The sequence below is a fragment of the Drosophila innubila genome (genome assembly GCF_004354385.1).
Source record: "Drosophila innubila isolate TH190305 chromosome 3L unlocalized genomic scaffold, UK_Dinn_1.0 0_D_3L, whole genome shotgun sequence".
Taxonomy (NCBI): domain Eukaryota; kingdom Metazoa; phylum Arthropoda; class Insecta; order Diptera; family Drosophilidae; genus Drosophila; species Drosophila innubila.
Genome location: NW_022995376.1, coordinates 1,856,775 through 1,873,393, shown reverse-complemented (window position 1 = coordinate 1,873,393; position 16,619 = coordinate 1,856,775). Strand labels below are relative to the sequence as shown.

Below are 16,619 nucleotides of genomic sequence, written 5' to 3'. Positions count from 1 at the left end.
TATTTAAGAATGATATTTTATACATTCCGACATAATTTTACTAGAATCGAAAATTCTTTAATATCAACTATATAGACTTTTAATAAATCAAATGTAAATTTTTGTATGAGCAACTTAAGAGTTTTCCAAGATCTCTTAACAGTATTAAATATCAACAGCCTTTTTTTGGAATATATTTATTTAATGTCAATTAAAAAAAAAAAATTAATTTAAAATATTTTTGTTAAAGAAGAATTTATTAAATAAAATTGTTAATACATTTTTAAATAATTTTCGGTTAGTAAATCTTTATATAAATTTTTTCCGCTGTTACTCATTATGTTATGTTTATGCTCGACAGATCCTCGCATGAAATTGGACGTGGTTATCCGCCACGTAATCTCTATTTGGAGCTGGAGCGAGAGCGGGAACGTAGCTGCATTGAGGGATCGCCGCCCTCGGACAACGTAATGTTTGATAATCAATGCTATGCGACAACTCCAAGCTCCAGCAATGGCAACTCTGATCAGGATCAATCCTATGGCCAACAGCAACAGCAGCCATCACAACAACAGCAACAGATGCAGCAACAGCAGCAACAGCAACAGCAACAACATCAGCCGCATCCACAACAACGTTCGTCACGGCATCAACACCATCAACATCAACAGGCACCAAATGTGACCCCAACACCTGGAAGTCCCACTTCCAGGTTGCTCATGGAGTACGAGATGCATTTGAGAAATACCCTAGCTAAGGGCATGGATGCAGAGTCCTATAGTCTGCACACCTTTGAGGCTCTGCTCTCACAGAGCATGGAAAATCTGGGTAAGTTGCGCTCTCATTTTTATTTTCATTTTTAGTTTCAAGTTCCATTTGGTATTTTTTTCACATTCGATTTGTCGTTTTTTCTAGTCATTCATTTCTCGTTCACGTTCTCGTTGTTGTTGTTGTAGTCTTTTCTGCCTTTATTTCATTTCTGGCTTCCTTCTCTAATCGAATTTTTAATTAGCTTCGGAACTATCCACCTACCCCTCCATTCCAAGTCTAAAAACAAGTTAAACAAACAGTTGCGATTTCAATTTCGATTTTTCGAATGGGAATGGGAAGAAGAATAAAAATGGGAATGGGATTGTAGTGTGATAATCTGATTAATGCCAAATGCCCTTTGCTTTATCGTATTTGTTTCTATACGAATTAAAACAAAAAAAAAGTGCAGATTAGTTGGCAGAGGAATTTCAGAAAATGGGAAAAACTCAACACAAAACTAAATAAAAGCTATTTTAAAAATAAAATAAATCACTTCAATAGTTCAATTTTTAATTTGACTAGAAATGAGCTACATTTTTCTATATTGCGTGCTGGTTCTAAATTTTTAGACTCTACTGTATTACTCTTACATTTTTACAGGCAACAAATGTAATTTTCTTTTGTAATAAAAATATATGCATTAACTTTAAATTGTAAAGGCAACAAATTAACATTTCTTCTTAAAAAAATGTGTGATAATTATTAAGAAATTTTTAGTCAGAAGAAAATGTTAGAACATTAACTTTTATTGCGTATCGTAAATGTTTATTTCATTTCATTTTGCAATCATAATACTCTCTGTCTTTCTTTCTTCCATTCTCTTTCCTTTTCTATATATAAATCAATTTTAAATAATTAAAACTTAAATGCTATACATGCATATTCATGACATGCTCATCTACCTGATCTCACACACACACACACACACACACAAATAAAATAAACTTTCATATCACAACAATGACAATGACAATCATCAGAATTCGCTGAAAGTCTACCAGGATCAACACAGCGCAGTCCATATCCACTACGTAGGCGTAAGTAGTTCCATTAAAAAAAAAAAAATATCATCAGTTGAACAGTTTCAATGTCTATAACTATCGTATTAACTATAAAGAATAACTAACGTTTGAATAATAAATTATATATATTGCTTGCTTTTACTTTTAATTTGCTGTTGTTGCTCTAAAAAGTTACTTAAAATATTTTCAATTTATTTATAATATTTTTAAATTTTTTCTCATGCAGCCAATGCCAAATCTTCGACTTTGCCGCTGCCCCCACATCGCCCCTTATCCACCATAAGGGATAAGGAACGTGATCGTGATAGGGATGGTTATTATAGCGATCGCAATGAATTGATACGCGAAAGGGAACGTGAACGCGATCGTGGCTATTTATCCGATCATAATGCTAGGTGAGCTCTTGAGATTTTTCAAATTTCATTATTTTTATAACATTTTTTCACCAATTTTTTCCACTTTCTCCATCAGTTTCTCCAATTCACGTTGCGCCAGCTGCATTGGCGAATCGGCACGCGCTCAGTGGTTCCGTCACTCGGACGGTTGGCGCTCGGGCAGCTCGACAATTGGCTCGGGTTCCGGACACGGCATGATGACCCAACAAGTTCCCGGCTCGGGACACAAGCGTTCGCCTTGGGATTCGTTGCCATCATTGCGTCAAGACAGTAGCCTCAATGATTCTGGCTATAAGAGCGCCAGGGCTGATTCTCTAGAGCAACGGTAAGAGTTGGCATTACTATACAGGGTGATTCATTTAGGACTTTTTTTTTAATTTTAATAAAACTCCTTAAATGCAACTTTTTGTGGAAATATTTATTAAAAACAAAGCTAGGAATAGTGACTAAATTTTATAATCAAGCACCTCTTAATTATAAAAAGGAATTTTATTTACCGAAGTTTTTCGAGCACTACTCAATTAGTTATTTAAATATTTAAATAATCCGTTAATCTCTTTCAAAGTTTCTTTAAACTACAGTTCCATTATTTTCTAAATAATTATGTGTTTGTTAAAATTAAAATATATTTAAAAAATCTAGCTTTCCCAAAATATTGAATAATATTAGCTACTTTATATTTACTTAGAATTTTATTTAATATATTTGAGTTGGAGGTTTAATTTCAATAAAAACAGTTTGTTGTTGTTTATGACCGAAAAAACAATATGTGAAATTAACTTTTAAAAGATAATTTAATTGGAATTTTAACACAAAAAGAATTGAAAAAAAAAAATGTAATGAATCACCACATATTTATTGAATTTTAAATAGTGATATTAATGTTTCTGTTTTCTCTTCTTTAGTGCGGAGTTTATTCGTCAGGACAGCTTACGATCAGAGTATTTAAGTGATCGTGAATCACGTTATGGAATTGTACAACAAGCCTCTATTGAGAGCACCGATTCGCGCATGTGCTATCTCACATCATCTGAGGTGAGTTTTAATTTTAAAAAGTGTGGAGTTAAGCTGTGGAACTATATATAATAATACTCTTTATCTTGAATTACTCACTGACTGACTCACTGATCATTACACAGCCAAAACTATAAGACCTAGGAGGCTGAAATATAGCTGAGACAATAGCTGAAACAGTTTTATTTATATAAGACCACGGCGTTTTAGGAAATTCGAACTCCAAGAGTGTCAAATTCGGGGTCACAGTTCACACATTGAGAAAATTGCTTAGTATAATAAATCTTTGTTAGTTTTAGAGACATCTCAAGTACTATTTATATATGTAAGCTCTATAAGAATTTTTTGTACCAATTTACAATAATATAATTTAAAGAATAGACAAAATGCTAGTATATTGGAAAGATGTTATAGTTCTGAAATATTGTATTGTTTTTTATAATAGAAATTAAATTCTTAAAGCACTTTCATAAAACTATGATGATTTGTTCTCTATCCAAGTTACAAAACTTTTTCTAATCTTATCATGCATTTAACAAATAAAATTCAGGATCTTCCAGCTTTATTACACCAATTTAAATTACTTCTCCTTTGATAAGTTCTTAACAGCTACTCGTATTTTTCATTTTCCATTGGCCTGTTGATATTTTCCTTTGCCAAATGTTTTTCTCGTTGCCTTTTGGCTTTAAAGTTATCCATCAAGTTTGCCAGAAGTCTTAAGTGATTTATAAATAGAAATGTAATTCGCATAAATCTTTTGTGAAACATCTTTGCAATTGCCCAAAAAATCCATCATGAGTCTCAGTCTCAATTTCTCATTCTCAACTGCTTGCTCAATTCCCTTTTCCAATTCAGGCTGTAAAATAAAGTCTCTCTCTCTATCTCTACCGCTGTGTGCTCTATTTAAAGACAAAACTGGGTCAACTGTTAACGCTACTTTAACGCTCACTGTTAACAGTTGACAATTGCAGTTTTGAGTTAACAGAGCTGCTGTTAAGTAACAGAGAATTTCTGTAGAAATTATCACAGCATACAATTGTAAAACTGTGAGAGGACGATGACGTGTGGTATTTCAAATATATGTATATATATATAAATATATATTTTAGTATACAATGTATTCACACAAAAGCGGAGAAAGTGTAGAAGGTAGAGGGGGATAAGGGAAAGTTAACTGGCGCATTTGGCTGGGCAACATAAATGATATTTTTAGTTGCAGCCCAAACTGACCCAGTTTTGTCTTGATTAAAAACAAACTGCCAGGCATTGCACACACTCTGACACACACACACACACACACACACACCCACTCCAAAGCAAACACAGTTGCAACACAAAACAAAATGGAGGCAAAGCAAAACTTTCTCTTTTGCAACTCCCTCAGTTTGCAGCCTTCTCAAACTCTGCTGGCTGCTGTAAATGATAGTGATGATAATAATGATAATGATGTTAGTAATAATGATGCTGATAATGAAGATAATAATCAGCTTGTGGATGATGTGAAATTGCCGTCGCTTTGCTGCCTACGTTTGAAATTGCACTGTGCAGCCGCTCAACGCTTTTGTCTGCATTTTAAGGCCCAGTATTCGAAGAGTAGAAAGGCTTATAGGTTTTTGAGAATGCCTGTTTTTATAAACAACTTAACTCGGAGTCTTTAAGAGTTAGAGCTAACAATTTTGGTGACAATATTTCTATGTTCTTCACTTAGAAAATTTTTTTTTTTAATTTTGTCATGTTTCCCGTTGAAACGCAATTAATAAAAAATCGAATAACACAGGCAATTTTAAGGCTACAACATTGGTATTTTGCACATGGAATTTGTCATATTTTGTGAATGTTGGCTGCAAATTTCATCACGATTGGTTTATAAACAGCAAAGATAATTGACATTAGTTATTAATACAAATGACGCTGGCATGAAGTATAAATTTGTATTTATTTTTGTGTTGCCTTTTCTTTTATATTGCTGTTAACTAGTGTATTGCTTAAACTACATTACATATATTTGTAATGGATAGGTTTTTAGTAGTAGAGGATTTTAGTTGATTTTCGGTGGAGGGTTTTTTTATATTTGGAGTAATACACATAATTTTTGGAGTACAACGTATTTACATTAAGTATTTAGAACATAAGACACTTTTTTAAACATTTTTTTTTTTAGATTTATAGATTTTATATTTTATAATTCAGAAAGTGTTATTTATTTTATTATTATGAATATTTAGGACATAAGACACTTTTTTAAAAAATATATTTTTTTAGATTTATAGAATTTATATTCTATAGTTCAGAAAGTGTTGTTTATTTTATTATTATTAATATTTTTGGAGTTACTCTTTATTTTTGATAGATGAGAGAATATGTTTACTGGGCATTTAACAGTCGAGCATTTCAACTGTCGCTTAGTTAGTTTTCTTACTCATTTTCGCCTTGGACTCTGGACACAGGTCTCGACCCGGCATGTCAAGCCGGCTAATAATGAGTATGTGTGTGTGTGCGAGTGTGTGTGAGTGTGCGAGTGTGTGTGTGTGTGTGGGCGTGGCATGCATTATGCATTTGTTAAGGCATGTAATGTGGGATACTTGTGGCAGGCGTTAATGCCAATTTTGAACTCTTTGCCTTGACACTAATGAGGTGCAGGCCAAAAACGATGACACTTCAATGCAGTTCACACAGAGAGAGAGAAAGAGAGGGAGAAACATATATATAGAGAGAGATTGCAATACAGTTAATTGGCCTAAACTCTTCCATTGTTACACTGACACACAATCAACTGAGCACAACTTATGTAAAAGCCCTTTTTTCCAGCATTTTAATGGCGGCGCATGCGCTTTAAGCTGCTTCAAGCTCTTTACTTGCGCTCTTGCCAAAGCTTTGACTCTCTTTTTTGAGAGAGCGCGAAAGCTTTCACTTCCAAGCTGCTGCTGCTGCTGCTGCTGCTTCCAGCTGCGAAAGCTTTTCTTGTTGGCTTTGCTTTCGTCTCTGTCGCTGTCGCTGTCGCTGTCACTATGATATTTTGCTAGTGTTGCGCTAACTTTTGCTCTGTCGTTTTATAATAATCAACTCACTCACATTTCTATGCGTGTGTGTGTGCGTGCGTACGTGTGTTTGTCGCTCTATATATGTGTGCGCGCGTGTGTGTGTGTGTGCGTACTGTGCGCGCGTGTGTGTGTGTGTGTAATTAACAATAAACAAATTAACAATTACTGCCATTCAAATGAAATTAAACAAATCTCGAATGCACAAAACGTAACGCATTGAAATTGTGTGTGTATAAAAATTGTTTTAAAATTCACGAGCTGCTTTCGTACACTGCAATTTTCATCGGCGCTGTATGTGTTGTTTTTGTAACGCTGTGTGTGTGTGTGTGTGTGTGTAGCGCTCAAAAGTATGCAACGTGTGGAAAAATTCGCTTTATTGCAGTTTTGCAAAAATAACAAAAATAAGTAATAAATAAAAATAGAAATAAAAAGAAACAGCAGCAAAACAAATTTACAACTACAACAATAAAAGCACGACAATAACAACAACTCACAGAAGAAGCAGAGCAAAATAATAAGAAGAAGAAGAAGTTGAAAGGCGCACGTTAAGCAAGTAAATGTCAATAAAAAGCCCAAAAAAAATAACAAAACAAGCATCATAAATAAAGCAAAGCTGGCTAAATTCTAAACCAGTGTGTGTGTGTAGATTTATGTGTGTGTGTGTGTGTGTGTGTGGGCTTTGTGTGAGTATGTTTACTGTGTCATTTTATGCCAAGCTAAGATTAAATGCTTTGTTAATCTCTCGTAAGACTCAAGAGTGCCTACACTGATAAATATATATAAAATACCGGTTTCTTAAATCAACATTAATCCTAAATATGTAAATTAAGTTATTCAAGCAAGTGTTTCGACAAAATTAAAAGATTGACATGCTTGTTTTTTTATTTTTAAAAATAGTGAAGTTCAAGGAATTTAAGTATTGTCTCTTTTTACTAGTTTTCAGAGAGAGAGAGAGAGAGAGAGAGAGAGAGAGAGAGAGAGAGAGAGAACCATAGACAAGAATAATAAAATCATATTTACAATAATTAACCATAAAAAATATAGAAAATGTCAAATTTTTTTTTTTTGTCAAAACAATTTATAAATTTACTGTACACTATATATATTTCTTATATATTGCAATTTCAAGAAAAACAATAAAAGAAACACAAGAATTAAGATATATTTTTAATTTTTAAGAACTTTTGATTTTAAAATTTTGGCCTAAAAGATTAGAGTTATCTTTATTATACTTTTTTAAATATATACCAAAAATTAGTAGTCTTAAAACAAATAGTATCTGTTTTTTTTTTTATTTTAGTTCTAGAGGCATTTTTATATAAAAATTGCTTTGTATAAATTAAAAAAATAAAATCTACAAAATAAGTCAAGAACAACCCCTTTTTTTTTATCAGTGTAAGCGCTTTGCCCGAAACAATAGCAATTTAGGCTATTTTAAATCTAAATATCGCTGTCTCTCTCTCTCCCTTTCCCTTTCTCTGTGGGTGTGCGACAATAATAATAAAATGACAATCAAAATTTGCTGCCAGATTGTCACACGCTGCGTATGCGTAATATGCATATGTGTTTTGTATTACAAAACAACGTTGCGTATACACAATGTAGTTAAATCACAGCATCATTTTTAATTAAACTATAATACTACAGCAAAATGCCGTTAGTATTTGCAAATCTAGTATGCTAGAAAAGTCGTGGAAAATGCGGGACAAATGCAAATGAAAGAATGAAAATAACTGGAAAATGTCACTGGCAAGATGCGATTAACATCACGTTGTTCCCTTTGAGGCACGTGTGCCACTCTATGTGTGTGAGTGTGTGTAATTCTCTATTTGTATGTGTGTGTGTGTATTGATGTTGTGTTTTGATAAGCCAACAATGTTGTGTATTAGCAATGGGGCCGGCGTTTCTACGGCTGCCTTTGGGGAAATGCGAAAAAAATATATATCTACTATATATGCGCAAGTCTGTTGATAATGATGATAGACGCTCGAGTGCGATAAACTGTATTAGCCGCATTTTAAAACGACCTTAAATCAATGATAATGGAAGCCATTTAACTAATAAATCAGTAATTTATCAATATGATCTAGCTCTTCATTTATATAAAACAAAGCTTTTGTTTTAATTTGTTTAACCTTTCTAAGTTTATTCTTAACTTCTCAGTCTTCTTAAAATGAAAACATTAAATATAAAAGCTTGTTTTTTAATAGACATATCATCAATATTTTTAGATCTTATAGATCTAGCTCTTAGTCATGCGTCTTTAACTTCTTTCTTAATTTCTTTAAAGACAACTTAGTGAGTTTTAAGATTTTAATCTTCTGTCTTAAACTTATTTCTTTAATAAATTAACAGACACATTAGCAATATTGTAATATCTTATAGATCTAGCTCTTAGTCATGCATCTCTAATTTCTTTCTTAATTTCTTTAAGTAATTTCTTTAAGTAAGGTATTTGATTTGATTCTGATGTCTTATACTTATTTCTTCAATTACATTTATCTTTTTATATTCTTCTCTTCCCCACGAGAAAACTTTATTAGATTTCTGAATTCTAATGTGTCATAAGTCTTCTTTTTAAACTTGTTCTTGTTTTCTATACAAGAATAAAATATTTTTAAAGTTAAGTTTCACATTTCTAAGCTGAATATTTTTCAAAGTACGTCTTAGTCAAGCTCTACTGTTGTCCACTAAGCTCAGAGAATGGGCTGGAGAGCGAGAGCAAATAAAGCTGCGAGTGCTGTTTAAATAATGTAAATCGTCTGTCGCCTTAACATAGCGTTAAAAGCTTTACGAAAGCTTTTTCTGCCCTTTGACAAGCCCTGCGCTCTGTTAAGCAATTGAAGCACTTGAAACTGGGGATTTAAAAGCTTTGCTGTGTCCGCAGGATGTGGCCAAAAGGGGAAGTGGTCCAGAGTCGCTGTTAAGACTCTGACAAGCTGCTGTAATGGAAGCTGCCTCTCTTGCTCACTCGCTCAAGCTCCTGCTCTGTCCCTACCTCTCTCTCAATTGGTGACAGTTTAATATGTAACTTAATAAAAGGTTTACAAATGCAATTTAACTGCATTTAATTGCGGCTCAAAAAAGTATATTCAGTTAAATACATTTTATTATATATATTGAGTTATTTTTAATTAAAATATTTAATTGTGTGAAAGGATTATTTTTAATTGAAAAAGTATCTATTAATATTAATAGAATAAAAAAAGTATCTTTATCAAAACAGTATATTCAGTTAAATACACTTTATTATATATATTGAGATATTTATAATTAAAATTTTTAATTGTTTAAAGCATTATTTTTATTTAAAAAAGGATCTATTAATATTAAAAGAAATTTAAAAAGAAAAAACTTTAATTTTGTTTTCTGTTTAATAATTTAAATATGTCTTTAATTATAAAGAATATCTTCAATAATTTATAGAATATTTTTTTTCAAGAAAAGGTATACTCATAAAATAGCCTTTTATTATTTAAGAAGGCAATTCAATTTATAACAGTTTTTTTTTTATATAAAAACTCGTCTTTATTTAAATGCAATATTTTAATTCAAAATAAGTACTAAATTATCTTTATTGAAATATGTCTCTTTTACTATTATAAAAATTGTGCTTAATTTTTTAAAAGTATTTTTATTAAAAAAATATATTTATTAAAAAAAAAAACAGTATCTTTATATATTTAACGGTTAAATAGCTTATTTTTGTTAAAGCAATTTATCTATTTTTTAAGCGTTAACAGTCCCACTGTTATTGAGCGTAACATCAGCTGTGTGGAGCATAGATAACACCCTGTTTACATTATGCTAATTGAGCGTGGCAAACTCATAAGTCATTTATCTCCATTGACTTAATAGGCAAACAATAATGTAAAGTATTTAAAATATGTACATATATATAAAAGACAAAATGTGGCATTCTCTTGAGGGAACAGGCACAAATGTTTGCCAGTCAGCTTTTGGGCAAGAAATAATCAATCAAATTGATTAATTACCAGAAAAGCGTTTTAAATATGAGCCAAGACATTAATTTATGTGGTTGGACAAAAAGGAGCAAAAAAATTATGCGCGACTTTCATTAGATAAACCGATAAAAATGAAAATGAAAATGAAACTAAAAACTAACAAGGAAAAAAGTGGATAGAGCGGGGATTAAGCCACTTAGCTGAATGACCTTTTTACTTTCTCTCATATTTTTTTTATAATTCTTTTGCTTTGTGGTTCAGTTAGCAGCTGTAACTTTGTCACTTTGTCTCATGCTCATTAAGCTGAAGACAAGCGTGAACCTTTATTTAATTTTTTCGAACTTTTTATTTTTTGCATTTTGTAGCTCATTTCTTTAGCATAGAAGTTGCCTCAATTGTGAGCAGGTTGCTTTTTTAATTTGCTTAAATTTCAGTTTCGCACCTTTTCTCTCTGGTTTTTATTTTTTGTTTTTTTTTTTGCCGCTGATATCATTAGGCCAAATTGACGAACGCGTTGGCAAACAGCTGAGGCTGCTTTCATTTCCCGAGGCAAGTTTGTAAAACAAAAGCTGCAACTTTTTAGCAACTGTGTGTAGGTGTAGGTGTATGTGTGTGTCTGTGTCTGTGTGAAAATGGTATGAAAAAAAAAAACGCCAGACGCTAAATCATTTGGCACGAAGCATTTCAAGCAAATTGACGCCAGGACGAAAAACGAAGACAAAAAAATGGAAAAAAAATGGAAAAAAAATAGCGGAAAAAAAGGAAAAAACGATGTGCAGACGTGGAAATTACAATTTGGGGCTAGGGAAAAGTCGTCGTAGTCGTTCTCAAGCTGCCTGACATTTCCATTGACATTTCAATAAGTGAAGAAACTAATTTTTGTGCAACAACAACCAGAAGAAGAAGCAGCAGCAGCAAACGCAGACGCGCTAAAAGTTTCTTGCCAGTTTTCTCATCTCAACTTTGGGGTAAAAGAAGAAAAAAAAACAAAAAAAAAACTGCAATATTAATTTGCAGCGAGTGCATTAAGGCGTGAGTGGGCGTGGCCTTTAAGGGATTTGGGGGCATGTGGCAAGGGCATGGGGAGGTGGCATGCCTCGGTGGCAGCTGTCAGCGAAAGTTCGACGTGTACGTGGACAGTTGTTCAACTATTTGACACACAAAAATAACAGTTTTTCTTGCATTTTAGTTTTGTTGGCTGCAGTTGACCAAACGAGAGTTTTGTTCAACTTATACACGTATTTTCAGTTGCCAGTTACCCTTTTGCTAATATCCCATGCTCTTCCTCTCTCTCTCTCTCTCTCTCTCTCTACCTTCTACTCCCTCTCTCTATTTCATATCATGAACTGCAACGAGTTGAAAATTTTGCCAAAGCCATTGCCTTGAATTCACTTTTCGATAATTCCTCCCTTTTATAGCCCAGTACCCAAAGTAGTTAAAAGGCTTATAAGTTTGTAACAGTTTCAAAAGTTTAAGCCAGAAATTAGATGAATGGATTAATGTTAGATATACTTTTTAAGAATGCAGTATTTTTGAAACTGGATTATGTTATATTTTTAATTTTTATTATAAATATAAATTTTATATTTTGTTTGTCTATAAAAAAACAAGTGAAAAATTCTATAGTCAAGATCCCGAGCTTACTTAATTCAATATATATAAAAGTACTTTATAGAAATTAATACCTAATAAAGACTACTGCATACTTTTAGGTGATTGTATTGAAATAATATCTTTATTAATAACTTTGGTTAGCTATTACTCCCGTTCTACTAGTTCGATCTTGCTGTGGTTCAGTGATATTATAGATAATATTAATAGATAACGTTAATTACCATAAAAACTGTATTATCTTAAATACTGTAGGTGTGGTGGTTTTTCGCAACTTGCGGAAGAGGAGGAAGGCGTGGCTTAAATTTAAAACAAACTTGATCTGCGTGGGGTATATAGAAATATGTGTGCCAAATTTGGTTACTCTATCTCTTATAGTCTCTGAGATCCTTTTGTTCATACGGACGGACACAGACGAACAAATTATACACGGTTTCGATAACGATTTTAATACCCGATTAGTTATAAATTTATATTTTAAATATTTATTTTAATTTTTTATTGTTATAACATTTTTTTCTGAAAACTGGGAATATTTGGTCTTGAAGTTATCATTTTAGCAGGAATCTATGTATTTTTGTTTTTAAATATTTTTTTTTACCATTTTGTAAATTTTAAGCAGTTATATATTTATTATGTCTATTATTTTTTTTGAAAATAATAAATAAATAATTTTTTTTATATTTGGACTTTTTCAAGCAACATATTTATGTTTTTGGATACTGGGCAGTTAACAGTCGAGCACACCAAGTGTAATGTATTAACTGGTTTTTTTTTTTGTGTGACTGACAGTCGTATGTCGTATGTAACACATGGACACCCTGCTTGCATTTGGGGCGTGGTCATTTCGCAATTGGAAAATGTGAATTCTGAGTTCTCCTTCTCATGGCACAGATTTTTGGCCGTTGGCTCTTTTGGCCACAGCTTATGAAACTTAAGCGCATTGCAATGCATTTCATTGCGGCCTCTTCAACTTGGCTCAGCTTCAATCTCATCTTTTTTTTTTTTTTGCTTTTTTCTTTCATTTTTTTGGGATACAGTTCAGTTTGGTTTTCATGCAGTTTATGGCCACCAAAGTTTTGTGGCCAACTGTTAGTCCGTCTCTGATCTATGAGGAGAAAGAAGGGGGCAGATGAAGCAGGATTGAGAAGTGACACATCGTTCTTTTTAGGCTGCAATATTGGATAAAAACTGCGAGTTGGGTAATATACTGCCACAGCCACTGTGAGTTACAGTTACAGTTACTGAAGAGAACACATATGTGTGCAAAAGAGTTGCAACTTAATGTGTTTTCGGCTTTGCTTAATATCAACTTGGCCTAAAGCTAAAAGTTTTCCAGCTTGTAGACTTTTCTTCTATCTTCCTTGCCGCCTTTTTTTTTAAGTGCATTCTGTGCTCGCTTTAAGCGTATTTTAAAGTTTAAGGAATGAACTTTTATAATAATCGTATGAGATATTTTTTCGGCTTTTCACGCGCATAAAATAATTTTAATAGATTTTTGTGTATAGTAATTGATTTTAATTTGACATTTAAAAGTGTTTTTCGAATCAAAGTTGTCTAAGTTGCTGCATTCAATTTCATATGCGTTTCTTTTTCTCTCAGTGTATATATAAATATTTATATAATTTGATTAAAAGCAACTCATTAAAGACCAGACTTCGAGCCAGACGCACAAAACCGTCAAAACTCAATTGAATTGAAGTTCGTGACGATTTCTTTGTTTTTGGTTAAAGGCATAAAAGTTTTGTTTGCACTTCAACTGAACTCTCAACTCTCTGACGCTGCTGTGAGTGAAAAGTTGTGTAAGCATTTTAAATCTACCACAAGAGGGATCCATAATGGACAGGGAAGGCAGAATGGAAAGAGAAATGGGATAATGGCAATGGAAATGGGAATGGAAATGGTAATGCGGGTATAGAATTCTGTCAGGGGGAAAATTGCAGTGTAGTTTCCCAGCTATTTTGCAAGTAATTGAAGTTATCTATAGCATACACTTAGGCAAATCTATTGCTGCCTAGAGCTGACACACAATTGAAAACAATTGATGACATACAAACGATTATTAACTTTAATTTTTTTTTAAATTCATCAAAGTTAATTAAACTGTAGTCAATATCAAAATATTGCATTAAAATGATTATAATTTTATTCAACAGAAAAATAAATATTTTTAAAGTTTATTTTCCATATAAAAAATGATATTAAAATATTTTAGATTAGCCAAAAAATATTTTAAAGCCAAGAAAGGTTTATATTTAATTTAAATAAGTTTGCATTTTATACATATATTACTATATTTATATTAAATTTTAAACTTAATTTTACACACTTTAGATTGAATGAATCAAATTATTCAAATCAAGGTGAAAAATATAATTACAGAGAATTTGTTTTGGGTATAATTATAGTATATATTATGTAGAGAAGTTGGGCTCTTAATAAAGTCAGCTTACAAAAGACTTGTGCAAGTGAATGAAATGGTTGAATACAAAAAATGCCAAACCAGGCGTATGACAGGCACGTCGTGGCATGGGGCAAGCTATGTGGCATGGAATGTGGCAACAGTCTGGCTCTCATTTCAATTGAAGATTGACAGCACTGGGATAGGGTGACTGGCAGGTTTAAGTAAGCTTGGCAAAACACTTAAGTCAAAACTGAAAACTCTGATGGCAAATGCAAAATGAAATACTCAAAACCGAGATGACAATCTTCAAAAAAAGAATAAAAAAAAAAAGAATAAGAGAAATACTTAAATGTTACTCGCACAAAAGCCGAACATCAATGACAAACATTTCAACAATTGAACAAGCTGACGATGGTGAAAAACACCTGCCCCCCAACACAGTGATTTTCCCTGCCGTTTTCCCTGCCGTTTTCACTGCCGTTTTCCCTGCCGTTTTCCCCCCATCTGCTTCACTTTACTACTGCCATATCAAACCGCGCACATACGAGTTGCAAATCAAGTTACCAAGTGTATAAAAAAAAGAAAGCCAAATGGCTTGTTTCGTTCTGCCTTTTGACTCGCCGCTCCTTGATTTCTTCCTTCCGCCAGAGATGCCGCCAAACGGCGTGTAAGTCGTCGAGTATCCTAACCAAAAATCCTTTTTAGCCAACTTTCTTTTTGGTCATATGTGTGTGTGTGTGTGTGTGTGTGTGTTTTTTTATTTTATTCTCAGTGCGTTGAGGCTTAGGGCTTATTATATTTATACTCCTTAACGAAAAACACACATGAAATGTTGATAAATATTTGCTTATATAAGCTGCCATAACTAGCTAATTAATTTATAACATTTACATATAATTTTTTTGGGCTTAGTCAATTTATTAACTTTTTTCTATTATTTATTATTATTTTTTAACAAACACATTTTTTTTTATCAAATTTATAGAGTTTATTTTTATATTTCTTTTAACATTTTAGTCTTAAACCTATTACCATTATTATTTTTTTTTTAAATTTAGAAACAGTATATATGATTTAATAGCTTCATAAAAATTTTATGTGTAATTATATGTTGTATTTATTATTTGGATTATTGATTTTCTCACTTTCAAAGAAGTTAAATTTTTTGCTGCCTACTTTTAGGCGTGTCTATATAAAAGCTGCCTTTTTACAGGGTGTTTGTTAGTCATGTGCTGCAATACTGCACATGTTCTTTCGCACCTGCGTCAAAAGTCATAAAAAATAATAAAATGTGCGAACGCTCAACAGCAACAACAACAACAACTACAATGAGGCAAAAGTCAGCGGCAAACTGAGAAATGCGAGTTGAGAATCCGTGCTGCTCACATGAGCGTACTCAAATATGAAGACCATGACCCTACTTTAGCCTACCCACCCCCCAGCACCACTAAGCACCCCTTCCTGCCCTACCCCGCTGCCCCTTCCATCGACATTTGTTAAGTTCCTTTTGCATTTTGTATGTAAATGTAAATGTAAATGTCGTTTGGCATTCGCGATTTTCAAGCTTTGTGCCTGGCAACCGTGCGAGCTTCTCTATATGTACGCTAGGGGGCGTGGCAAGAGGCTTCTTCTTCCTCTGTATGTTTGCACCTTGTAGAGGCCTCATTTTGGCACCTCGACACTTTTGGCGCCTGGTAATTGGCATGTGTTCAGCATTTTTGTACATTTCGCACAGTTTGCAAGAAACGCGCGTTTACGCGCCACGCCCACAATAAGACTGAGAATGCAAAGCGAATAAAAAGAAGGTGGTGGTAGGGGTAGAGGTAGGGGGAGGGACAGGGGGAAGAGAGAGAGTAGGCCATCCGCTTTGTAACTTGTCGGATTACGTGGCACGTTTGGCATGCAAAAGATATGTATATAAATAAATGTAACAACTACATTTTTAACTCAGTACCCAATAGGGTACAAAGGGCTATAAGTTTGTGACAATGTCTGTCTGTTTGTATAAACAACTAAAAATTATACAGAGTTGTTCTACAAATCTCTAACAGCACCAAAGCAACCCTACAGCAATTGTTGGGGTTCCTGAAAACAATCAAGCATTGCTTTCAAATGTCTAGAAAAAATTGTTGAGAGATTTGGCAAAATTAAATACTTATTGAATTGATTTAAACTAATTTTTTAATTGAATTAAAATGCATAAAATCAATTTTTTATAATTTTGTTAATTATACAAAATATTCCTCAACCTTAAAATGTTGTTGAAACTGGAAGTAAGACGAGTTTTTTGACTTCGAAACTATGTTGGAAAAAACTTAATCTCTGACATTTAAGGAACACCGACATTTCGAACGGCTGTTTTCAAAAGCAATTCTCTT

The 16,619-nt window shown here is 32.9% G+C and overlaps 1 protein-coding gene across 1 annotated transcript in view; it reads left to right on the top strand.

Moving 5' to 3' along the window:
• The window catches only part of LOC117788992, a 136,112-nt gene that overhangs the window by 10,985 nt on the left and 108,508 nt on the right, over window positions 1-16,619 (top strand). The window contains exons 9-13 of the mRNA XM_034627965.1: window positions 341-807; window positions 1,770-1,826; window positions 2,038-2,206; window positions 2,283-2,531; window positions 3,112-3,241. Coding sequence (XP_034483856.1) covers window positions 341-807; window positions 1,770-1,826; window positions 2,038-2,206; window positions 2,283-2,531; window positions 3,112-3,241 — 1,072 coding nt within the window. The remainder of the gene's footprint in view (window positions 1-340; window positions 808-1,769; window positions 1,827-2,037; window positions 2,207-2,282; window positions 2,532-3,111; window positions 3,242-16,619) is intronic.